The 25,381-nt window shown below is 44.2% G+C and overlaps 1 protein-coding gene across 3 annotated transcripts in view; it reads right to left on the minus strand.

Annotated features, from left to right (window-relative positions):
- Positions 1–1,903: 1,903 nt before the first annotated feature.
- COQ8A (coenzyme Q8A) overlaps positions 1,904–25,381 on the minus strand; it is a 57,517-nt gene continuing 34,039 nt past the window's right edge. For all 3 annotated transcript variants that reach the window (XM_035111470.3, XM_088666628.1, XM_035111471.3), the window contains exons 6-15: positions 21,073–21,195; positions 16,917–17,002; positions 16,366–16,506; positions 13,651–13,732; positions 12,097–12,190; positions 11,713–11,854; positions 8,944–9,051; positions 7,628–7,693; positions 5,665–5,751; positions 1,904–3,276 (exon numbers count right to left, since the gene is read on the minus strand). In XM_035111470.3, the coding sequence (XP_034967361.1) occupies positions 2,989–3,276; positions 5,665–5,751; positions 7,628–7,693; positions 8,944–9,051; positions 11,713–11,854; positions 12,097–12,190; positions 13,651–13,732; positions 16,366–16,506; positions 16,917–17,002; positions 21,073–21,195 (1,217 nt within the window). In that variant the 3' untranslated portion in view covers positions 1,904–2,988. The remainder of the gene's footprint in view (positions 3,277–5,664; positions 5,752–7,627; positions 7,694–8,943; positions 9,052–11,712; positions 11,855–12,096; positions 12,191–13,650; positions 13,733–16,365; positions 16,507–16,916; positions 17,003–21,072; positions 21,196–25,381) is intronic.

Consider the following 25,381-nt stretch of genomic DNA (forward strand, 5'->3'; position numbering starts at 1 on the left):
AAAGAAACAGCAGCAGCACAGCTAATGCATGGTTGGCAATGCCTCTAATAGCACTTATACAACCCCCTATTTTTTTATTTGTCCTTGACATTAGCTGGGTTAAGACAGAATCCAAATTCCTGAAAAAAACAATTCCCAGATGGCAGATGCTTTGATCAGAAAGTAGGTCTTTCCATGCAAATTACTTTTTATAATAGCTCAGTGTGGAAACCCTACTAGAACTGGTTTTAAGGTAGAGGTTATTTGGGGGGGGGGCGGGTTCCAGCCCTGGTTTTGAGGCGGTTAGAAAGCTTACATGTGTTTGGCTCAACAAGTCCCCTTGTCAGCTTTTTATACTTTTTATCAGTGCTTTAACCATCTCTTCATAATTCACCTTTGCCACCCCCCTCCAAATTACATACTTTAAAATGTTTCTTTTTTGGAGAATCAAAGTGTAAAAAGCATTTCCTAGTTTGAATATCTCAAACTGCAAATGGTTTACATGCCAGATCAGCCAACATTTTAACTGGAATTAAATATAGAAGCTTAAAAGGATACAAACTTCAGTTATTCTTCTCATAAAGTCAATTTTTAAATGAAGTTAACAGAGCACAACTGCAAAGAGCAGCCCAGGGGAAAATGTAAGTTCGCTACAGTCCTCAATATGCATGCAAGGGGGTTGCATACTTAAGCCCTGCCTGCCAAGGTGGCACAACTCCCACCATCACCATGCATGCAGAGACCTAACTCCTGCTCTGTGAGGCTTTCCTTGCAATGGAAAACCCTAATTGCGGAGGGTTATAAATCACCCAAGGTGCCACCACCTGTAGAGCAGGCTCCTGGCCTCAAGCTATGCACCAACATGGCAACAGTGGGAGGAGTTGTGCAGCTCTGGCAGGCAGCTCTGGCACACAAGTAACACCTAAAGGGGGCTTGCATCACACTTGTGAAACTTATACACTGAAAGAGCAGCACTAGGAATTAATCGAACAATAGGGGCAAGTAAGTAAACTCCCTGCATTCTTGCCATCATCTAACTAGCATTCCTACATGCAGCATGTCAAATAAGTGGGCGCTCATCATGCAAAATGGTAAGAGAAGCTGTATTGTGAACCACTTGCATGGAACAGTGTGCCACACAATTTGGGCAGATTCATAAAATCGTAACAACACAACTCTTTTGTAATGGTTTGCATTTGGGTGGTTAATAACCTCCCAAAAACATAGGTGATAGTGTCCACCCCCCTGACTTGCTAAATGTCTCATTATTCAAATGAATAGGGCCAAATGGTGCCAGGCCAGAACCGTGTTACTATGAATTGAAGTTCATAAAATCTGAATGGTCCAAGGAAATTTTGCCCTTGCTCGTGTAAACTGGAATTCAGGGTCAAACACAGAAACTGATTCACATACTGTACTTCTTCATGCAACACATAATTTACAAAATGCGTCTCTCCAAGATGTCATGATAGCCTAAGACTTTTTTCTTTTTTTAAAAAAAAGGATTTGAACGAAATAATGGAGGATAAGCAGCCATGACTTCTAAACTGGACTGTTACATTCAAAGGCATTCCCTGAATACCATGGGCTAAGCATAAGCCAACAAGGAAGGATTTATAAATTCTTATGGCACAACTGCATGACATTCCCATAACTTACCAGTCCAATACAATCTAATTATCATCTTCACCATGGGTGGAGATGGAAGATCTCTTTGAGCAATGGGATAACTACTATTGTCTGCCCAGCCAGATACTGCTTCCCTGCTTTAAAGGTGAAAAACTAAAATCGTCAGCAGTATATTGTGCTTATGAAACAAAGTAATTAAGAGGCATTACTGGAACAGAATCAGAGTAAGCAGAAGTGAAAAAATACCCATACACTTGCTTCTTCTACCAGGTCAGTAAACCACAGCCAAGACACCTTCTGGACAAGTACTTCTTTATTGGAAATCGGTTGAAAGTTGTACAGCTACAACTAACTGTTGTACAAAAAAACCCCTCCCAAAATACATTTGCCGAGTTGCCTCCAATTGCTTAAAGTTGTGCGTTCAGCTACTTTAATGTATATTATGCTTTCCAACAAAATCTTGAAACACCACTGATAACACAGCAGTATCAATCTCCCCACATCCATCAAAGGTCGCATTACGAAGTTGCAGGCATGAAGGTTTCTATAAATGCCACAGTTAAGAGCTTTGGCTTTTCTTAATTCTCCATTTAACGAGAGAACCCCATTAACTACATTGCATATACATTCAGCTCAAGAGAATCAGACGGCTGCCACATTTGAAAGTAGGGCATTCTACATACGCCACTGCACCACTTTCTATCAGATCCTTGAAACAATTCACTTTCCTTGAAAACTTAAGAGACTGAAGGCATAAAATAGGCTATGTACACATCTTACACTGCACCATCAGGAAATCCAGACCTTCATGGATTCCCAGCAAGCATCATACAAAAATAGGATTCTCTTATGAGTTGTGTTGGCAATCTACACTTCATAGTATGAAACCATTTGTATCCTGCCTTAGAAGAAGAAAAATTAAAGGACCTCTGGGGGGGGGAAGGGGGGGGAGAAACCACAGACATTTGGAGAACTACGATTTCAATGCCAACTTGTTTTGGTTCTCTTTCCACAGACCCCTTGCTTTGTTTTGTTTTCAATAAAAAACAAATTGGTACACACCTATCAGTATTAAAATCTGAAAAAGAGAGCAGATACCTGGGACAGAGCTGCCTAATCTTCCCTCACAATCCCTACACTAGGCTACAACCATTTTCCTGTAAAAAGAGAGGCTACACAGGGAATCAGGTGAGTGTAAAGTGGAGGATAAAAGTCCAACAAAAGAACAACACTGTCCTTAGAACCGGGTATTCTGCTTCCAGGAGCCAGGCTGCTGGTGTTCAAGGGGGGGGGTATGAGAGAGAAGACACCGCCCTGTGGTTTGCTAGAACCTTGGTGATTGGCCATAAACACAAGGGGACGTTCAACAGTTCTGTGCTACTATTCCTTCTTGGCCTTTCTACTCCAGTATTTTCCGTAGGCTTCCTGAAACATGTCCTTGCATGGAATTTGGGCCTTCAGCTTGGAGCATATGAGGAATGAGCCTCCCATTTTCCGATGAAGAGAGTAGGTCTCCTCGGGGGGTGGGACTAGCCTGTGCTTCAGCATGACTGGAATTAAGCCATGTATCTTCTCGGTGGTGTTTTGGTTGCCGAAGTCAAAAGGTTCACTGGATGCAAAAGCTTCTCCAAGGATGAGGACAGCAGCCAAGTGGGCGTCTTCCATAGCCTGAGCAAAACAAAAATGGAAAGAAGGGTGGTTCTGATCAGCTGTTCTGAATAGTTCTACCAACGAAAAAGAAAGTAAAAAAGGCAGCTCCCGTGTAACTAACTCTACAGGTCATGAAGAAGACGAGGAATGATCCCATGAACAGCAGGAATAGTTAATCTCTCTAGCTCTGGAATAAACATTCACAAATAACTATACTAGGCTCAGCCCACTTAGCACGGAGAGTAAATTATTGCAGGAGTTGTAGTCTGGAGGGATAGATGTTCTATTTGTCTGCTCATAAGCAGAGGCAGGCAGACTAGGTGGTGCCAGTTACAAAATGGTGGTGAAGACATCAATGGGTGTTGCTTTTTAATACAGTGTACACCAGGTATGAGAAGCAGGCAGTATCAGAACCCAACACTTCCAATCCTGTGCATATTTATTCAGAAGCAAGTGCCACTAATCACAGGTAGCAAATAGAAAAATGACAACCCAACACAGCTACTGTGAAGGAGATACAAGATCAAGGACTATTTCCTTCACAGCCTAATGTGGTGGCACAGACTGATCAAGGGTAGCAAGGAGAATGTTTCTCCAGCTGCTGACCCTTAATAAACTACCTCTCACTTCCATTGTTAATTCAAATGGGGACTCTCTGAACAGGAATCTTTCTCCCCAGGGAGAAAAATGAAGGACTGCACCCATCTCAGGTTTTCACCAGGCCACAATTCTACAATATTACGGTGCATCATATATAAAAAAAAATGTCAAGCTACATTTAAATAAAATGATTGCTGGCAGCAAAGAGTATTGAGAGGCCAGCAAAGTGGATATTTTGTTACTTCCTACCGGCATATTTAAAATGCTAAAAATCTTGGGATTATCCTACTCAAAAACCAAAGGAACATCTCCACTGCCCCAAAAATGGACACCTCATTAGAATACTTCCAGCTCTACCACCATCCTTCTATGTGACCATGACAGCTCCAATACCCCACAACTCCCCAATCCTGTAACACTGCAATCCACCAGAATAAAACCTGAATGGCAACGCTTTGGAGCCTACTTAGAAATAATAGGAAACTGCTTCACCCTGAATCAGAACACTGGTCCATCTAGCTCAGTATGGTCTACAATGACTGGCAGTGGCTCTCTGACATTTTGGACAGGGGACATTCCCAGCCCTACCTAGAGATGCCAGGGATTGAACCTGGGACATGAGACACCTGGGAAGTGTGTTTTATAGCATCCTTGCCAACTACCTACACTTTGCTGGAAACAAGCTTCCAAACCTGCAAAATCTCAAGCTAAACACTCGCAGAGACATGGCAGGGAACTTAAGACATTCACCATTACAGGCTCAAGCCAGCTGCCCTGATCACACCCCCAGATATTAGAAGAATATCTACGGTAGTTATCTCCTGCTTGGACTACTGCAATGCGCTCTACGTGGGACTACCTTTGAAGGTGACCCGGAAACTACAACTAATCTAGAATGCAGCAGCTAGACTGGTGGCTGGGAGCGGCCGCCGAGACCATATAACACCGGTCCTGAAAGACCTACATTGGCTCCCAGTACATTTCCGAGCTCAATTCAAAGTGTTGGTGCTGACCATTAAAGCCCTAAATGGCCTCGGTCCAGTATACCGGAAGGAGTGTCTCCACCCCCATCGTTCTGCCCGGACACTGAGGTCCAGCGCCGAGGGCCTTCTGGTGGTTCCCTCACTGCGAGAAGAAAAGCTACAGGGAACCAGGCAGAGGGCCTTCTCGGTAGTGGCGCCCGCCCTGTGGAACGCCCTCCCATCAGATGTCAAAGAGATAAACAACTACCTGACATTTAGAAAACATCCGAAGGCAGCACTGTTTAGGGAAGTTTTTAATGTGTGATATGTTAATGTATTTTAATCTTTGTTGGAAACCGCCCAGAGTGGCTGGGGAAACCCAGTCGGATGGGCGGGATACAAATAATGAATTATTATTATTATTATTATTATTATTATTATTATTATTATTATTATTATTAGTGAAATACTACATGACAAATTAAGCTGGATTTGAAAGGAGTGATGAGATATGCCCCTTAAGAGCTGCAGCTGATGTTGACCCCCATGGTGGCATTAGAAAGAGATACTTAAGTTCTATAGATACATTAAATATGTAGCTTCAAAAGGGGAGTAATTATTTAGCTGAGGTTTCTAAAGCAGTGTTTCTCAACCAGTGTGCCTCCAGATGTTTTGGGACTACAACTCCCATCATCCCTAGCTAGCAAGACCAGTGGTCAGGAATGATGGGAGTTGTAGTCCCAAAACATCTGGAGGCACACTGGTTGAGAAACACTGTTCTAAAGGGGACTTAAGTCGCACCGGTAGCTAAACAAAGAGTGGGTTGTTTGGTGCTACTATGTACCTTGTTTTCATAGCCAGTTAGGAATTTCATTTCTATTGATTTCTTCAGCACCTTCTCTCCGTCCCCGTCAGCAGCTGCTTTGATTAACTGTATGGGAAGAAGAAGAAAAATTCAAAAGCCAGAATGTGTAGGTGGGAGCCAATCCTATTAAGCGCTTCAATAGCAAGGAAAATCCTTTACTCAGACACAAGATCAATGCTAGGAAGGCTACATTGTTTTCATCCCGCAAAAAAGAATTCTGCCAAGCCTTTAAGAAGTGTGAGCAGTTTTGAAAGATCACAAACTTCAGCTGTCTTCACTTGAGACCAGAAATGTGAAACTAGTATGAAAGGAATGCATGCCCTTTTCTTAATGTAACTTTTTATTGGGTTTTATAAACAAGGATCATAGGAATAATGATACAAATGAATAGACCAAGTCTTCACATATTATTTGCATAAAAATAGCATAATGAATTTGCAGAAGTAATGTCTGTGACATACAGTTCATTATTAGTGGTCAATGAAGAAGTTAATGGTTTGTGAACTGCTTTAAGTGAAGGCAATAACAAAGGGAAAACAAAATAAAACAGAGTTTTTTTTTTTTTTAAAAAAATATTTTTATTAATTTTCCAATTAAAACCAATTATATCACATTCAATATTTCAAATTATACACATATATATATCAATCAAACCGAATGTTATGCCAAATCATCTGAATAATTTATTTTTGGGTTCCCATGCTTCAAGAAATTGGGAATTCCTCGCAACTGTCCACTGCCGTCTTATTTCTAAAGTTCAAATCGTCCTCCCAAAATAAAACAGAGTTAATGGAAAACATTCCACATTGCAAAGCTAAATGGCAATTGGGAGTCCTTGTGGTTGTGCTTAAATTAAGAGTTAAGGTAAAGGGACCCCTGACCATTAGGTCCAGTCGTGACCAACTCTTGGGTTGCGGCGCTCATCTCGCATTATTGGCCGAGGGAGCCAGCGTACAACTTCCAGGTCATGTGGCCAGCATGACAAAGCCATTTCTGGTGAACCAGAGCAGCGCACAGAAACACCGTTTACCTTCCTGCTTGGAGCAGTACCTATTTATCTACTTACACTTTCACGTGCTTTTGAACTGCTAGGTTGGCAGGAGCTGGGACCAAGCAACAGGAGCTCACCCTGTCACGGGGATTCGAACCGCCGACCTGATCGGCAAGCCCTAGGCTCAGTGGTTTAACCCACAGCGCCACCCGCGTCCCAAATTAAGAGTTAGGAATGGTCATTTTCCCTCCTGTGTTACCAGTGAAGCAATAAGAAGTGTTGGTATACAGAGAACGGATGCCCTAATTTAACATGGCTAGTCACAATTGAAACACAGGACACAATCCAACCCATGAAAAATCAGCAGGCAAAAGGGGGTTCTACTCCTTTCAAGACTCCAGGTGTTTGCCTTGAGCAGATACTGCCAGAAAGGAGGAGAATACTTTTCTCAGCGTGTCGTTTGTTTTTAGACTACTAGGAAAATATTGCATTTTTCACTGCACAAGTCCCACTTAAGAGAAAATCTCTGGGTCCTGAGCAACAAATACCTACTTCACTGGGAAAGGACCATATTTTCCCTATGGCAGTTTGCTAAAAAGCAATTTTGAGTCTGTCCACAAGAAGAATAAAATATGTACTCTGGTCATTTTAATAAAAACAAACAGCAACACGTCTTAAGCATTACTAATACTTTAAAAGCACTTTCTTTCCCTCACACCATCAACTCGCTTTGCACGTTTTTAAAAAATCCACATTAGGAAAAAGTGAATTATGACAGCAGTCCAAGTTCTCCAGTTTTAGAATGCAACAAATAAAGTTGGGCTGCCTGAGGTAAGAACTAAAAAGCTAGTTAAAAGTTTTCTTTCAATCCAGTGACTTACAAGTCAAACATGCTTCTCAAGCCCACAAAACAACAAAGACACCATCACAAAAGGTTTTAGGAGTCCTCACCTCTATGTAGAGGTCTGTGAATTCCTCATCAAAACCCCGGGTTGCTCCAAAATCCAGAAGCGCCACCTGGATGAGATGTACAAATGTGGTTTGTTTTTTTACACTAGAACAGAAACTATTACACTGAGAGCACCCAGATGTTTGTCAGAACAATTTTAGGTGCTACAAGGAGCTGGAGTTCTTCGTAAAGCCACTTTCTTTTCCCACTTGCTATTGGGAACGGATGAAAACCTAAAACAGCAACACTTCTCTGGTTGCTTTAGTACATGCGCTTTTATTTACAAAAACTGCATGGCTGGCAAGAACCCTCCTTTCATTGGGAGAATTTCAGCACTTTGTTCCTAGTTCTAACAAAGCTAAAGAAACAAGAACCATTGGACAGGCCCACCTGGCTGGAAGGGTCACATAGCACGGACATGAGGGTGGACCCAGTAGCCACCAAGGAAAGTGTGTCCCTACAGCAAATTTCAATGCAGTGGCTGCAATGCGCAGTTATAGGAAGGCATGAGGTTTATGCTCAAGCACACATGGACAGGGCCTAGATTAAGATGCAGAATCCTCTGCAATGCTCATACCACATTTCCTTAGCAGAACAAGTTGATATGGAAAGGGTCTTCTAGATGCTGAAAGTTTAATGGTAAATCTCTCTAGAGCTTGGGGGGTAAGGAACCTGTGATGCTCTGCTTAATTTCTGGCCCTCTAGACCCTGGGAGCCCAAGTCCTGCTCTCTGGTACGTGAGAGAGGTAGGTGGGGTGGGCACAGAGGAAGAGCTATACCAGCCATAGGCAAACTCTGCTCTCCAGATGTTTTGAGACTACAATTCCCATCATCCCAGACCACTGGTCCTGTTAGCTAGGGATGATGGGAGCTGTAGTCCCAAAACATCTGGAGCTCAGAGTTTGCCTATGCCTGAGCTATACAGTCCTGCAATGCTGTACCTCCAACTGGTTTTTCCAGTGGGTCAATGGCCCTTCAAAAGGAAAACAGCTTCCCACATTCCTGCTCTAGGCATCTGGCAGAATTTCTTACCTTTTCCTTCAAAGACATCATCAGTGGAATTCTATTTGATTGCCAGCAGTCTTACTATCCCTCCCATTACATTCTTGCTGTATTGTTTCCGTGAAATACGCTCCCTTTTCCACCTAAAACCTGCAAACTCCAGGTTCCAGGCGCTACCCTCAAACCCACTTGCCCTGTTGCCAAGCTAATCGAACCACCTCCACCTAAAGGAGCATATTAGTCAAGAAGCCATTGCAAAAAAAGGATGCAAGTGCTGCATAAGCAGCTAGTGCCAAGTCCAGCTAGAGCCATTTACCTTATGCAATTCTGGGTCATAGAAGAAGTTGGACCAGTTTGGATCCGTCTGCATGTATCTGAACTCAAACAACTCTCGCAGGCACAAAATGAGTATGTTGTGGCAGATCTGCAAAAATTGCAACAAAGGAAAGAAAATTAATTAGAAAAGCTCCCACTTGCATCAGATTAGGTAGATAAGCAGAATATAGGGGAGAACGGGGCATGTTTTCCAACTTTTTATAATTTAATTTTTGGTATTTTTAAAAATCTTATCTATTTTGAGATAAACAGGATATCATTATATTTCCTATACCTTTATCTACAAACTAGCACAATTATTTTTCAAAAAAGTAAATATAGTTTTTGACAGCAAATGGTTAAGGCTGATCATGTCAAATGGGAAAATGTGCCCCATATGCGGGGCAAGTTTTCCAGCCTACTAAAAATGTGCAGGGGCAAATTTTCCAACTATACTTTAAATGGTAAAACATAGGTAATAAATCTTGCTTGTTACTTAATATGCATTTTTATTGTAAACTAAAAAGGCATAATAATAGTAGGTAAGATAATAATAGACTAATAGAGAAAGTAATCGAGAAAGTAATTGGACATAGGAAACAAATGCCACTTAATGATTTTACAAAACATGTCACTTAACAATTTAACAAAGACAGATTTTGTTTTTTAAACAAAAGTCGTCATTGTCTGAATCACAGTGAACGCAAACAAAAAACGTAACATCCCCTTTGGTGCACTCTTCATGCACCCATTTTCCAATGAGACACGTGTTGGAATACGTGCTCTGTATGCTGTTGGAAAACCTGCCCCGTCACCATATTGGAACTTTGACACTACCTCGACGAGTAGCGGTGTAAGTTATTTGCAAAACAAACGCATAGTTACGTGAAGAAACCAACCCCTTTTTAGTACATGCAATGTCAAAACTGTAAGTTTAATACCCTGTTTCTCATATTTTAAGACATACCCATAAAATAAGCCATAGCAGGATTTTTAAGCATTCAAGGAATATAAGCCATACCCCGAAAATAAGACATAGTGATAGGCGCAGCAGCAATGCCGGCCGCGGCAGGAGGAGGAGGAGGAAAAAAATAAGACATCCCTTGAAAATAAGCCATAGTGTGTGTTTTTTGTGTGGAAAAAATAAATATAAGACATGTCTTATAATATGAGAAACACGGTACTGGTATGTTTATTTTAAGTTTCAATAAAGACCTGAAAGTTGGAAAAATGAAGAAAACAGCTCTTCCAACGATAAGACGATAAGACAGCAGCTACTAAACTAAAACGTCCGTAGATGATGTGTGCTGTGATGCTACTTCAGCCAGTTCGCCCCTTGGCGTCATCTAGCGGCTCATTTCAAAACTAAAGCGAGTTGGAAAACATGCCCCTCTGGAAAATGTGCCCCGGTCTCCCCTACTGAAACTAAGTCACAGCTATCATGAATGTCTGTCTGGCAGAGGATGCTACAAAGACTCCTGGGATTAGGTGGATTACACATCTCCCTGGGGAGGGAGGCAGGAGGAAAGAGCGAGAGATGCCAAAGAGTGACTGCTTTGGACAAAGCTCGAGAAGAAGTGTGGCCCCTTTCATGTAACGTGATATAGTCAGGGGGTGAAACTACGTTGCTCGCCCAACTATAAGGACCAGCAACAGGTCACTTAACTGCCCTCTAGCTTCCAGAAAGGCTGGAGTTATTGAGCCAGCATCGTGGCCAAGTTAGTGGCCCAGAGACGAGATGCCATTTACAGAAGAGAAGGGCTGAGGAAGAAGAGAGCACCAGAGCACCAGTTGCACCATTAGTTTAGCAATGAAAGGGTCAGGATTTAAGTGTGCACCTCAGATGGGAAGGCAAAGGGCAAACTTGGCAACATGTGCTTGAAAACACGGACGCCATACAAGCACACTTGTCGGAGCCGAGACCAGCTTCTGCCGACACAGAAAGAGGACTGCTGGATCAGACGAAAAGTCTAGCATCCGCCATAAGAAACATTGCAGTGCCCAGAAAAATGCAGGAGGGGAAAAAGGACAGAGCAGCAACACGTCAGAGTGACAAAACCTAGACCTACATACATCATGTACCCAGGAGTTTTGTTGTCTAGAGACTAAACTTTATACTCCCGCTCAGTGACTTGCTGACAGCTGTTAAGGGTGTTTAATGGCCTCCTATGGGGCACTTCAGAATACCAGGCCAAGTCCACCTGCCAATCTGGCTGTAGTCAGACTTGCTTGTCCTCCCGTTGACTTTCTAGCCCCTTGCTATATTTGGCTCCGATGCCCTTTTGTCCATGCTTCACCTCTCGTCCGACCTCTTGTTTACCCAGTACTTTTCTACCAGGCTTCAGCTGCTAGGATTGGCCCAACTGAGAAGCCTATATTTGGGTGCTTATGCAACAAGAGGGGGACGTGTTTCTGATTGCTCGTTCCAGGATGAGTTGATCTCTTTTGCCAAGCTGGTCATCCTACACACAAGGTCACACTGTCTGTCTAACGATGGTTTGCAGGTTAGCAAAGACAGTGGCTTTGGGGTCCCCAGCGCAGGTGGCCCCAATGCTGAGATTTGCACAACACAACCAGCAGCAAAACATTTTCTAGGATGCCCACCATTCCCAAGTGATCGATTTCCGCACACAATACTTAGGCCATGGCCCCAACCTGTCCATTCAAAGGGCGCCTCTCACAAAATGGCCTGAGGAAGAGACCCGTGTCCTCTGGCTCTACCGATCTCCTTCCTCCACCTCCCACCTGAAAAGGGGCCAGGCGACCATACCTCGTTCCTTATCTCCTGGCTGAGTTCTTGGGCTTGATCCAACGGGAACCCAGACACCAGCTCTGTTGTCAGGACATGTGGGCTGCACAGCTCATCCACCACGGCAGGAACATAGAAGAAGGGGTGGTCCTTGAGCAGCTCCCTGAGGGGCAACAGACAAAACACTAAGAGCTGCCCAATCCCTGCAGGGGCCTGGGGTTTCTGCAACATCTGGGCTCAGCAGAGGTAATGCCATTTTGTCAAAAAGCAGCCACTTGCTACTCTATACTCTTCTCTGAGCCTCTTTCCCCCTGGCCGGACAGCATGCACAAGCCCAGGTGTTTGGGGTAAAACCAGAATCCCTCATTGCAGCATCTGGCAGGGGCAGATCCCCATAAAACACACCTGAATTTCTTAGCACAGGCAGCTTCTCTCTTGTAATCGCATTCCAGGGCCAGCTCTCTGCTCAGCACTTCGATCAGATGCTCAGGGAAGAGACCTGGAGGCAAAACGGCAGGAGAAAGAAGCAGGTTAGGATTGAAATAGAAACAATGACAGAATCAGGGGTGGGGGACCTCAGACCTTGGAGCCGAATGCGGCCCTCCACTTCTCTCTGCCTGGCCCTTGCAACACTCCCAGGCCAAGCCCCTCACTGGCCCTGTTTGCACCTCAGATATTTTGCCCTGGCTGGCATGTGTCCATGAACCCTGATAATGCCTCTTGCTTATCTGGATGGTGAACAGAGAGGGCCACGCAAGTGTATGTAGAAACTAGCCTAGTGTACATAAGGTAAAACCTGCCATTTCTTCTTTGCCCCACCCACCACGGGCATATGGCCCTCAGGAGGCTGCCCAGAAAGGAATGTGGCCCCCGGACTGAAAAAGTTCCTCAACTCCCCAGTGAAAATCAAGAGCAGGACATTAGGTGGCAGAACTGAGCAAAGAGCTCAGCCTGGAAGACAGCGCTTTGCGGGTTACTTTCAGCCATATACAATTGTCCTTAGTTAACTGTAGCAACTGCACCTCTCTGCAAAGCATGAACAGTTCTCCTAAAATTAATGCATCCTGGACTTCAGGAATAGCATCCCCCCACACATACAAAATCCATTTAGGCCTGTATTGGCATCCAGAGGGGCAACTACTGCAGCCACCCATGCTCCATAAATGGAAAAGGTGGAGATACAAAGCATTAGCGGACTTATAGCCTCCTACGGCTTCTTTGATGCAAAGATTAATGAGAGTTATCAAGGGGGGATTACAATTAAGGTTGTGGATCTCTGTCCAGCATTCCCACAGCCAGGCAAAGCAAGATCAAAGGACAAAGTGGTTCCGTCTGCCTGAGCTCTGCTCCCATCTGGCAGCCAGTCCACAGACTGCCAAAAAGGGAGGGAGGGATGAGTTACGTTACACAGCAATCTTGCTACTCTCTCTTCATTCCTGGGCTCTCCTATGGGTTTGCCCATGATTGGACTTTTCTTCCAGATGAGCAAAGCAGAATGGATTTGCATCCGGTAAACATAGGCTAAAAACTCACCCCACATTTCATGCTAATAACCCGTTGTGCAATAGTGAGAGGTTGTGCCCCAGAACATGTGGGGCAGAGGTGGTAGCCCAGGGGGCCCAAGCTCTGGATATCCTGCCTTTCCCTCCACCCACCCACCCCCCAAAAAAACCTCTTTTTCTTTTACACTTTGCTCAGCTGGGCCCTCTACAAAGTGAAACCTGGGGCACAACCCATCTTCATATGCCCAGAAGCAAGTCATGGGCCTGTGGCTCCTGGTCTTTTAAGCACCTGGCAATACCCCAGCGTCATTCCAGGTCTCATCTCAGCAACTGCACTGCTTGTAAGAGGCGGCAGGTGAAGCTTCCAACCGTTTTAACACTGACAGCAGACAACTGAGAGTAGTGCTCAGCAGACACACACAGAAGAGCTGCACAACAGTCCCCTTCCCAAAGTTACCTTCTGGGAGAACATTGCTCATGCTCAGGACAGTCATCAGGTTGCTGACATCACTATTGATGCTCTGGGCTATTCCAGGATACTGCACAAGAGAGAGAGAGAAATGGAAATGCTGAGCACCTCCTCCAGTTCAAACACCTGTATTTTAATATTTTGCTGGAAGCCACCCAGAGTGGCTGGGGAAACCCAGCCAGATGGGCGGGGTATAAATAAATAATAATTTATTTATTTATTATCATCATCATCATCATCATTACACTTTCCTGAACTAAAACAGAGGGCCAAGGCTTCAGTCATAGCAAAAATAAAATCCCTAAATAAAGGGGCTGAAATGCAAGGGTGAAAAGAGGTCACGGGAAGCTGGCTGATCCTGTGTCTGATCCAGCTAGCTCAGTATTGCTGACCTAAGAGTAAGTAGAGCCACCCCTTTTCTCTCTGCTTGCCACTTTCTCACTTTTCATTCTTTCTCACGCACAAGCCCCACATCCCTCGTTCCTCCCATCCACCCACAAGTAGACACCCCATTCATTCATCCATCCATCTATTCTCTCCCCTCACCCACATGCTTTCCATCAGGATCAACTCACACACACTCTCATGCCTCCTCCCACTCCTGTTCCCCAGCCACACTGATGTTCTCTTGCTTTGTGTTTTGGGAAAGCATAAACCTGGCCACAACAGTCACAGGTACATTGCTGCCAAGTCTCCCGTTTTCCCCGGGAAACCCCTGTTTTTCCAGCTGTCCCCAGCTGAAAAAACGATTTTTTTGTTTTTCCCGGTTTATTCTGGCGCGACGGCCATTTTGGAACTGGGCGGGGCATGCTCAGAAGCGACTTTTGATGCTGCTCTGCCCAGTTCCAAAATGGCTGCAGTGCGACTTCTGGTGCGGCAGCCATTTTGGAACTGGGCACAGCAGCATCAAAAGTCACTTCTGAGCATGCTCTGCACAGTTCCAAAATGGCCGCCGCGCTACTTCCGGTATGCTAATTTCGGTCGGGTCCCTTATTTTTCAGAGAGGAACTTGGCAGGTATGCACAGGTAGGTAGGTTCATGGACAAGCCTGGAGGTTCAACTATGGACTGTGGCAGTGAGAGAATCTTTCTGAAGGAAAAGACACCACTCTAGTTGCTGCTACTCTGCAGGCCTCTTTTGCTGAGGAGAAAGGAGGGCGAGCTGAGATGGGGAGGAGGAGGAAAGAGTGGGGCAGAGTACACAGGGTGGGACAAGATGACCTGCAGGCTCCTTTCCAACTCCACAATTCTATGATCCTAGAAGGTTCTACAAACAAGCCTGATCCAGCCTGTTGTTGTTTAGTCATTTAGTCGTGTCTGACTCTCCGTGACCCCATGGACCAGAGCACGCCAGGCACTCCTGTCTTCCACTGCCTCCCGCAGTTTGGTCAAACTCATGTTGGTAGCTTCGAGAACACTGTCCAACCATCTCATCCTCTGTCGTCCCCTTCTCCTTGTGCCCTCAATCTTTCCCAACATCAGGGTATTTTCCAGGGAGTCTTCTCTTCTCGTGAGGTGGCCAAAGTATTGGAGCCTGAGCCTGATCCAGCCTAGAGGCTAGCAGCTCTGCCCCTTGGTTTTTGACTGTCTGAGAACCTGAAGAGTTGCCTGCCAAACAGGGAAATTTCCCAGGGTTGAACTTAGGACAGTTTGTTTCCCCATCATTTGCAAAAATCCTTCAGAAAAGATACAGTCCAATCGCAATCAAGAGAGTTCTATGGTAATGCAGTTTACTTTGCCTAAGAAACACAGGCAGGTTTTTGAATTAATTAAGGGGAGGCATAATGAGCTACAGTTCCTTCTCTCCAAGTTAATTTAGACTGTCCAAAACTGACAACACACTTCTCAAATGCTACCGCAAAGCATAGCCTGCGGAGTCTAAAATTCCATCCTCTCCACCTCCTTTCTAAAAAAGAGCCAAGGGAGCCAATTTTCACAGCTTAGCACCTGTGCTCTGGGTAGGAGACTGACATGAACAGCCGCAAGAACAGGGACTTTCCGTCACTTTTAACCTACACTGGGCTTAAAAATGGGGGCGGGGGAGAGAGACAACAGCCCAAGAAATGCCACCTAGGAAAACCTTAGAACTATCTAGAGCAGGTGGTCCCTCCAGGTGTTGTTAGACTACAACGCCATCATCCTTGTCCATGATGGGAGTTGGAGCCCAACATCTGAGGGGCCAGAGGTTTCCCATCTACAGGACTTTTCTACTGTCAGAGGAATTCGTGGGGATCATGAAAACTCCCAAGGGAGAGAACTATGGCAATTGCCAAAATCAGGATTTCCAGCAAAGGGAAATGCTCTTGGCACATCATCCCCCAAATTGCGCAAGTTTATAGTACAAATGGTTCAGACACACAGTTTGATCAGCAAAAAAGGGAACTATAACGTGTGAACCATTCATACCATATACTTTGTCACAACCCAAGAATCAGGTTCAGGATTTGAAGGAGCCTGTCCTCCATCTGAGAACGTCTGTTGATCCCAGACAGAAGTGTTAGGGGCACAGTGACAGAACTACCCTATGGCCGCATAGGCTTCACACAGGGGCCAAAGGTGATGAGATGAACCTCGGGATCCCTTCAACTCTACAATTCTATGAAACTAATATATTGTAAAACATCCAAGGCGTGGGATTCAAAGTGCATATTCAGAGCTACTGGCGGGCCCCAAGTCTGAAAACACTGAAGACTACTAGGCCCACCTGGATTTTCATGGCAACTTCTTTCCCGCTCTTCAAGCGCCCCAGGTGAACCTGTCCAATCGAAGCTGCGGCGAAAGGTCGCTCTTCAAAGAACTCCAACTTATCACGCCAGTTGGGACCAAGGTCATTGTTCAAAGTTTTCTAGCGGTGAATAAAAAACACAAATTGGAGTTTTCCCTTCCCAGGTAGACACTGCCACTTGTTGCTTAGACTAGGGACTTTGAAATCCAGCTATAACATACGGACAACTGCAAAAAAAGCACTAAGGGCATATAAATGGCCAGGAATAAAAATCCAAGCAGCCACTAATGTATACAAATTAGAGAGCTAAATGATGAATTCCACCATGATTTTTTTTAAAAATGGTGTAAGCAAGGAAATAAGGTGCAGTAAGGCTATTTAACGCTTTGTTCTTGCAGCCTGCTCAGCAATGGCCCAGAACCTGTAAACAGAGGAAGGTGCCTGCTTTCTCTTTCAACACAGGTCTACTTCTTTCGTCCACTTTGATCCCCGAGGCTCCCTCCTGTCATACAGCCAAGCCAAATCCTCACCATCATTTGCTTCAACGGCATGAAGTCTGCGCTCTGACGGACACGTTCAAAAATCTTCTGCAGATGAGGGTTGATGAAGGCATCATCTGACAAGAGGAAAACACAAGCCTAGTCAGGCAATCAGCGCCATAGTTAAACATGATAGCTAGTTCCTTTGATATGCCAGTACAGTTTCAATAAAAAAGTAGATGTAGCCTTAAGTACATTTTGGATTGAGCATTGACATATAGATGAGAGGGGATTTTGTGCTGGGTCAGACAACATTCCATCTTGCACAAAGGAGCCAGCTTTATTGTTCATAAATTCCTATAAACATGTGAGGTTTTACCCTCAGTTTTTGTATTCCGTGAAATATCCAGTGAGAAGCCCGAAGACTCCCCCCCCCCCGATACAAGGAACTCTGCATATGCTCTGAAACCCAGTGTTCTGTTCCAGCACATAACATGCAGCTAGCCAAGTTAAATTGACTTCAGGGAATTAATTTATTTAGTTATTTGGGTTTCAAATACTTAAAGAACAAATAAACAAAAAGAACATCATATAAAAAAAGGCAATTATCTTTAGGGAATTTGTGAGTGTGCGCAAGAGAAAAATCATTGCCTTCACTCTTCCCCAAATAAACTTATTTATATTTTGTTATTTCGTTTCATTAGTTGTTTTTTAAAAGCAAACCTCTAAATTTTCTCATTGGAATCTACCTGTGTGATACTGCAGAGATGCTAAGCAACCTGTTGTGTTCCAAATTTTCCCTCACACACAAACAAAATTGTGTGCCTCTAAAGCTTTGGGAAAGTAAATTCCCATCTTGTTTATTTTCCCCTGCAGCAGAACAGAAGGGGGAGTGGGTCCTTGGCAGCAGGACCAAGAAACCCTCGAAGCAGCTGGGCACACTACAGTGCGGCCCCAGCATTTTGGTGGCATCGTATCACTATTTATTTTTGAAGGGAGCTCTTATACAAAAACAGGGACCTGCCAGTAAGGAGTGATCCATTCCCACCCACCTAATTCCTTCACGCATGGCAAAGGGTCAGATCCCCTGACCTACGTACAGGCATTGCCCACAAACCTTCAAGCTCATTTTTGCAGTTTAGAAGGTTCAAAAGAGCTTTGCTCAAGAAGGGGTACAGAATTTGGGCGCGATGGAAGAACGCCCATGAGATCCTGGCGATATCCCTCATCCTAAGGCTTCCACAAGCGAAGAAAACAAGTGTGGAATCCTCCATGGGAGTGTTGTGTGCTGAAACCTCATCTATTCTACCCCCGTTCCTTCTGAGACATAGCAGGAAGGGCTGGGGTTGGCAGGAGAACATTTCAATTCTCAACAGGCTGCTCTACTTTCACCACCTCAGATAAACAGAGAATAAACACTTGCATCAGCTGTGACTTGCATGTCTATTCCAACACTTATCTGCTTTGCTCACTAACATGCCGATGAACCGCCTTCACTTGCTATTTATGTGGCAAGTTTATTAGGCCTTCAAAGAACTCTGGAAAGAACGATTTGCCAGCTGGTGCTGAAGTAACCAACTGGATTATTTTTTAACAAAGCATGCTCATGGACAAAAACACAGGAAGCAAAGTATATGCAGAGTCAGACCATTAGGCCCATCTAGATGAATGCTGTCAACACTTGCCTGAAAGCTGACATTCCCAGATGCAATCCAGGGACTGAACCTGGGACCTTCCACACTCAAAGCATGTCCTCTACTGCTGAGCTACAGATTTTCCTCTTTGTGGCTTATGGTTTAGAGTAGGCATTAAAAGACACCCTTGCAATTAAGCAGTGACAGTCCATTCCTCCCTTGCAGTTAAGGTTGGGCAAGACACTGACCACAGAAAGGGTTCATGGTAAAGTTTTACGGGGTGAAGCAACTGCAAGCAGATGGCAGCCTGCAAGTTGCATCAACCTATTGTTTTTAACGGAAGCAAAGGGCTCTTGCTGGGGAAAGCTCATTTTCCTGGTCCTTTTCAGAAATACAGAACTGCATCTTTCTCAGAAGGCTGGTGAAGTTTAAAGGAGGGACAGAATGAGTCTGTCTACTAGGTTTGTGAGCGTTGCCTTAGCCTTCGGTTGTGTTTATTTCTTTAAAAGCCTCCAGTGGGTTTGGCAATGCTATGCTATTAGTGGGAAGAAACTTAGTTAAAATACCACACACACACACACACACACACACACACAGAGAGAGAGAGAGAGAGAGAGAGAGAGAGAGAGAGAGAGAGAGAGAGAGAGAGAGAGAGAGAGAGAGAGAAGCCACATTGGCACGCCTGCTCTAGTAGTTACTTCAGATCCCGCCATTGTAGTAACTTTGGTGGTAGCCACGTCACATCTGGATCATCTACACACAAACACAAACACTCTCTTCTGCTAATACCAATATTTCATTTTCTCTTGGTCACAACACAATGTTCAGCTACACTTCTGGCATCTGGATTTGTCAGGCTGCTAGCCTGAGTTGGGAGAATTCTAAACATCAGCCAAAAATAATGAACACATGCTTGAGAAATCTTCAAGTCCAGAAGGGAGCTATGTTTATGGTGGTTGTTTGCTGCAACAGACTTAGAGGCTTGTGTCACTTTAAAGTACAGTCAAACCTCGGTTGTTGAACGTAATCCGTACCGTTTGACTTCCAAAACGTTCGACTACTGAAGCACATCTTCCAATTGGTTGCAAGAGCTTCTTGCAATGTCGGACGTTCGAGTTCCAAAAAATGATTAAAAACTGGAGCATTTACTTCCAGGTTTTTGGCGTTCAGGAGATAAAACGTTCGAAAATGGAGCCATTCGTGAACTGAGGTTTGACTGTAGAAGCTTTTGTGGCTAACATCTGATGAAACGGACTCTAGGCCCTGAGAGTTTACTTTAAAGGGCACAGCTCCTTCTCACTTTTGCCCAAAATGAATACCATGGCATTGATTTATCAGCAGTTTTAACGCAATATACACTTCATAATATGCAACTACAAATAAAGATTACAGGGAAGATAGAAACAAGAACAGTATGTGGGATTTGGGCTTTTTGATGCAACAGCATTTATACGGTATGTGTACTGGTGGTTCTCACCTGGTGGAAGGTGAAAGGGATAAAGGGTAGAGAATAAGACGTTCTTAAAAACACAACTCAAAAACCTTGGAGGTAAATAAATGCTACAATTGCAAAAGGTATGTTAACAAATTAGAAAGGTGGCCATTTTTACCAGCAACAATGTTGGTGGTTGTTAACACTTAAGATAGACTGCACAGTTCCTTGGGAGAGGGGGTTTAAATGCAGCAATACCTTTTAGGGGAGCAAGCAACATGTCACAAAATAGTGAGCAAGCTTTCAAGCTCTTCAGAATCCTTCACATGGCGCATGTTAAACAAAACGGACAGGGGGAGAAAGCTAGCACGTTTGGTTTTTAAAAATAATATGTTTATTGATTTTTTAAAGAATACATAAAGAAAAAAGAATAGAAAAAAGATAAAAAGACAATGGAAAAATTGAAAGAATATTTTAAAAAATAGCAAAAAGGAAATAAAAAATAGTGATAATAACACATTCTTGTTAACATCTTATCATTGACCTCCCCGCCCCTCCCTTCCCGATTCTTATTCTCCAAATCCTTTATGCAGCTTTCGTGGTATTTATAAATAATTAAACAATTACAATTCTCATTCTTCCATCACTGCTATTTCTTTTCCAACTTTAAACACCCTCCTAACTTCTTCTAATTATTAAAATTAAATAATTAAAAGCTAGCACGTTTTTAAAGCCACAATGTCTACATTTGCAATATATAGCATGGAATCCTGGGGGGCATTTCCAGCCTTAATGGGTACTCTGTTGGGTACTAACTGGTTCCATATTGCCCCAAGGCTGCTGAGGACATTATGGCAAATATCTCCTATGGTTATTTTACAAGATATCAACTTGAGCAGTTACTTCAAAAGGCACTTTCCCTCTGTACAAAATTCCAAAAAAAAGGGCACTTAAACAGAAACTGTATTACTGCCTCTTCTGCTTCCTGGCTCTGAAATACCCACAAAACTGAACAAAATCTGGAAAAGAGTCAGGAAACTTCCAAAAGGAAAAAATGGTCGGGAGAGTCAAAAATTCACCCGAGAGGTGAGAAATCGAAGAGGGAGGATTCAAGGAGCACCAACATGCTGTTCATTCTTACCTTGGATGCTCAGCATCTGCCCCAGCTTCAGCGCTGCTCCTCGAACCTTGCAGAGGGTCCTCACGATTCTCTCTGCATTGGCCTCCGACATAAATGGACTGGTATCCATAACAGCCTTTTTGCCTGGGGACAGGGTAGAAATAATGAAGGAAAATGCTGCATGGGTGCTACTATTGGCACTGTACCCACTTGGTCCAAAGGACCTTGCTTTCTTCGCCTTTCAGGTGGTAGAGAAGTATCAATCACTGTACAGTCTTCCTCAATATAAGGGAGGTAAAAGCAGACAACCTGGTGCCAACCAGAGGTTTTGGACTACAATTCATCTCAAAACGCTTTGTGCAAATGTGCTCACACACATTTTACCTCCCTGCCTCTGCAAATGTAGGGTGCCAAGAAGACGAGCTTAGAAGCCTTTGTCGAGGTGGTGCTACTTGCCACAGACAACAAGGAAATCTTAATGAGTTAAGACACTTAGGAAACTTGAAGCTAGTGCAAAATTTGGTGGCCAGGTCACCAGGGCAAGACAGTTATTAGAGCATCTTACACCAATCCTGGTCTGATTGCACTGGCTACCAATTAGTTACTGGGCCAAATTCAAAGTGCTGTTTTAGACCTTAAAAGGCTCAGGACTGCAATACCTGAAGGACCGCCTCTCCTCATACAAAGCGATCAGGTCCCTGCAATCATTATCTGAGGCCCTTCTTCGTGTGCCTCTCCTCCACGAGAGGTCTGGAGGGTGGCAACACGGGAACAGGGCTCCCCATTTGTGGAATGCTCTCCTCAGGAAGGTTCCAAACAGGCCTTTAGCTGATCAACATCCAACACCATTTTAAATGTGCGGGCGGGGGGGGGGGGATATTGGGTTGTTTTTGTTCTTCATTTTTATTATGTAATATAGATAGATAGATAGATAGTATTTTTATATTGTGAACCACCCTGAGATCTACGTATGAAGTGTAACAGATAAATTTAACAAACAAACAAACAACAACAACAGTAATAATTCTCCTTCTGCATCCTAAAACAGCATAATCCCAAGAAACCCCACCCTTTTAATGAAGTTTGAAGCAAAAACAAGAAGGTTTCATAGGGCAGGACATTCTATTTGCTGGGCCATGGACTCCTAACTTATTTGTTTCTGAAATACTGAAACTCATTGGAGGCTCTAAGCAGGTACTGCTGCAACAAATCTGTTTACTGACCTTGAAAGCACAACTCTCCTCTCCTGACAGAAGAGGGCATGTAGAGCCTGGATTTCATTTCACATCCCTGGAAGGACTGTCCTTCCCAACAGCCATCTGGGATCACCTCTAATTTTTCCTCTGCTGCCGTAAGTACGGCTTTGAAGGTTAGCAGTGACCAACAGAGCTATTTTTACTTGGCTTGCTTGACAGACACAGTGAATCTCATCCAGAATGCATGATGGAAATAAACTTTTGCACACTTTTTTTTTCAGGATAGCTTGAATGGGAACAGCCAAAGACAAGTTGGCTGGTGGGTCCAAGGTCTCTCCTGCATTGGAAAATAAGCTCATGGCATTTTAACTCTTCTCTGAAAGGGGCTATTTAGGTACTGAGGTGGGAGACTTTACCCCACAATTTTAGCAGCAGCTCTTAACAGCCTTTCACCCACTGATCAAACACTACCGGCAAAATCATACTGTTGCACCTCTTAGGAAGAGAACAAAAAAAAAAAGTGGGCTGTGATGCTTCATTTGAAAACTTTTTTTTGGAATGAACGGCAAGATGGGCAGGTGGAGACAAGAGGGAGCCACATGATACCGTACATCTTTTGACTTCATCGGAAAAACAAACTTGACCTGGAATCACAGAGGTAAACTCAAAGAGGAAACCTACAGAACTTACTGCTATTATTTTTTATTGATATTGCCATTTCCTGATGTTCTGTATTGTTTTTACTATTAAATGGAAGAACATCTTCAGGAACACAGCAAATGCCAGATCAAAACTTGCACTCACTGGCTGGCGAGCACCTGCCACCAAATGAGCCATCCTGTTCGTTCGTGCCTACTCCCTATTCTTAACAGTTGTTCTATGCAATGTTACCCAAAATGTGTAAATCCCACACCTACTAGGTGTGTTAAGGATTGCAGTCTAAGATATCTAAAACGTTCTCTGATGCCTCTCCAACCTTTACTGGAACAGCTCCATGGGAGAGCATATGCAAAGCCTACCTTGTATCATCAGCCTAAACCATATTATAGGATTACAAAGGTTGTCTTCTGAGTGTTGAGCCTAAATCTCCTTTCCTGCTTTACTGCCCGTTTTCCACACCAGCGGTGAACAATTGATGTTTAACTCCTTTCCAGAACGATTCTAAAGGCTGGTTTCCCTGTTATCCTCTGAATGAGAGGCAGCACATTTTAAAATTCACCCATTCTTGTCTTCTACTCCAGGCAGCCACACAGGCAGCATCCTTCATGTCTGTGCCTCATCCTTTTTTTTACCCCTTTCCTCCTAGCTTCTCCATGGAAATAGGGGTTTTGCCTGAGAGCTGCAGAATTGACTAAAGAACCCAGACCTCACTTTTAAAACCAGCGATCTATCCTTTCCATGCTAATCCTGCCCTCTGTAGAATGTATGATGTCATCTTTTTAGTTACAGCAAGGGGTGTGGGGAAGCAGTGGCCTTCCATATAGGACTCCCAGGTTTCTACGACCACTAGGCCATGCTGGGTGAGGATGATGGGAGTCAGAGTCCAACAGGACCAAGAGGACTACAGGTTCCTCCACTGCTAATCTACAGGTGGTCAGGAAAAAGGTCTCGTGACCCTGACCACTGCACACACATTTCTACTTTTCTTCCTTAAGCACACCAGCAAATTAACAGAAAAAGCCCTTGATAGGTCAATGTCTCCTTAAACCAAATCCCATAAAAATAGCTGCTCCCACCTCACCCGCAACATGCTGTTGTTTGCCAGCAACAGCAAGTTCTACACCTTTTCATAGTGTGGCTGAGCTTGCATGCAGGTCAGGGAGTGCCCGATTATACAAGGTACCTCTGGCAAACAGAAAAATGTAAACAGAACTGTTACACAATCTTTCTTTGAGAACAAGCTCTCTCCAATAAGAGGAACGAGAGTTGCAAGGGAATGCCTCCAGAGGCATTCAGGGTGATCTGCCACCATGCTTTTTCGGATCCACATTTTGAACCTGTGCACAGATTCTGCAATTGTACAGCCTGACATTTCTGCAAGATATTCTGACATTTCTGAAGGAGATTTAAGGTTGACCACAGGTGACTTTACACTCTCGTTCTGCTTGCCCCGGTTTTGCTCTGTGCGCAGCGAGGAGTCCCATTCAGGGGAGTAAATATGCACTGAGACACTTTCACATACTACACAAGCAAAATGGGGTAACACACATTTGTGAACCTGTCTGATGGGAACAGTGAAAGCTTTGCTGACAGGAAACAGGAGCCAACATATTGGAAGGATTGCAACTGAGATGGTAAAGTTTAGGGCATCAAGAGAGATCAGATAGATTCCATCTGCACTCTCAGGAAGGAACTAACAGTTACTCCAAATATAATATGCACCTCTAAGAAAATGCTACTATAAATACGGGAGGACCATTATGCAGGGACAGATTATCGCAGATTGAGCAAGACCAAGGTAAGAGGGTTTAGTGACATAGCTCACACTTCACATACCAAACACAGGAAAGCTGCATGACCATTGCTCTCTCTGGTTCTGTATTGTCTACGCTGGCCAGCAAGTCACTCTCCTGGGGATGCCAGGGACTACATACAAAGCAGATGCTCCACCACTTCCATGCCCCTTCCCAAAACTTTCATGTTCAACCCCAGCAGCTCAGGTTATAAGGACCCCAATGCTAAGACAGAGAAATCTCTGCTTGAGACCTTGGAGAGCCTACCAGAGAAGAGAGCCAGTCATGTGTAGTTGTCAGGTAATAAGAAACATTAGAATAGCCTGCTAGATCAGGCCAATGGCCCAGATAGTCCAGCATCCTGTTCTCACAGGTGTAACATTCAGTCATCAGTGCTGAAACTGGCAATGGGCAGCCACACTCCTCTCTCTCTCTCTCTGCCATCTGCCAAGCAGAAGGGCATATTGCCAAGAGGTTTTGCAATTAGGTGAAGGGCCACATTAAATCAGGCTGAGGCTCACCCCGTCATATGCTGGGGGTGTGCACACATAAGGAAGGATCGGTGTTCACATATGTCAGTGGGTCAGGTGTTCAGTGGAAAGGCAGCCCCTTGCAACATTACTGAGCACGAGGCTGGCTTCATGGCCAATTCCACTGCCAACCAGAGATCTTGATCTTTCA

The sequence above is a fragment of the Zootoca vivipara genome, chromosome 3 (genome assembly GCF_965207765.1).
Source record: "Zootoca vivipara chromosome 3, rZooViv2.hap1.1, whole genome shotgun sequence".
NCBI classification, from domain to species: domain Eukaryota; kingdom Metazoa; phylum Chordata; class Lepidosauria; order Squamata; family Lacertidae; genus Zootoca; species Zootoca vivipara.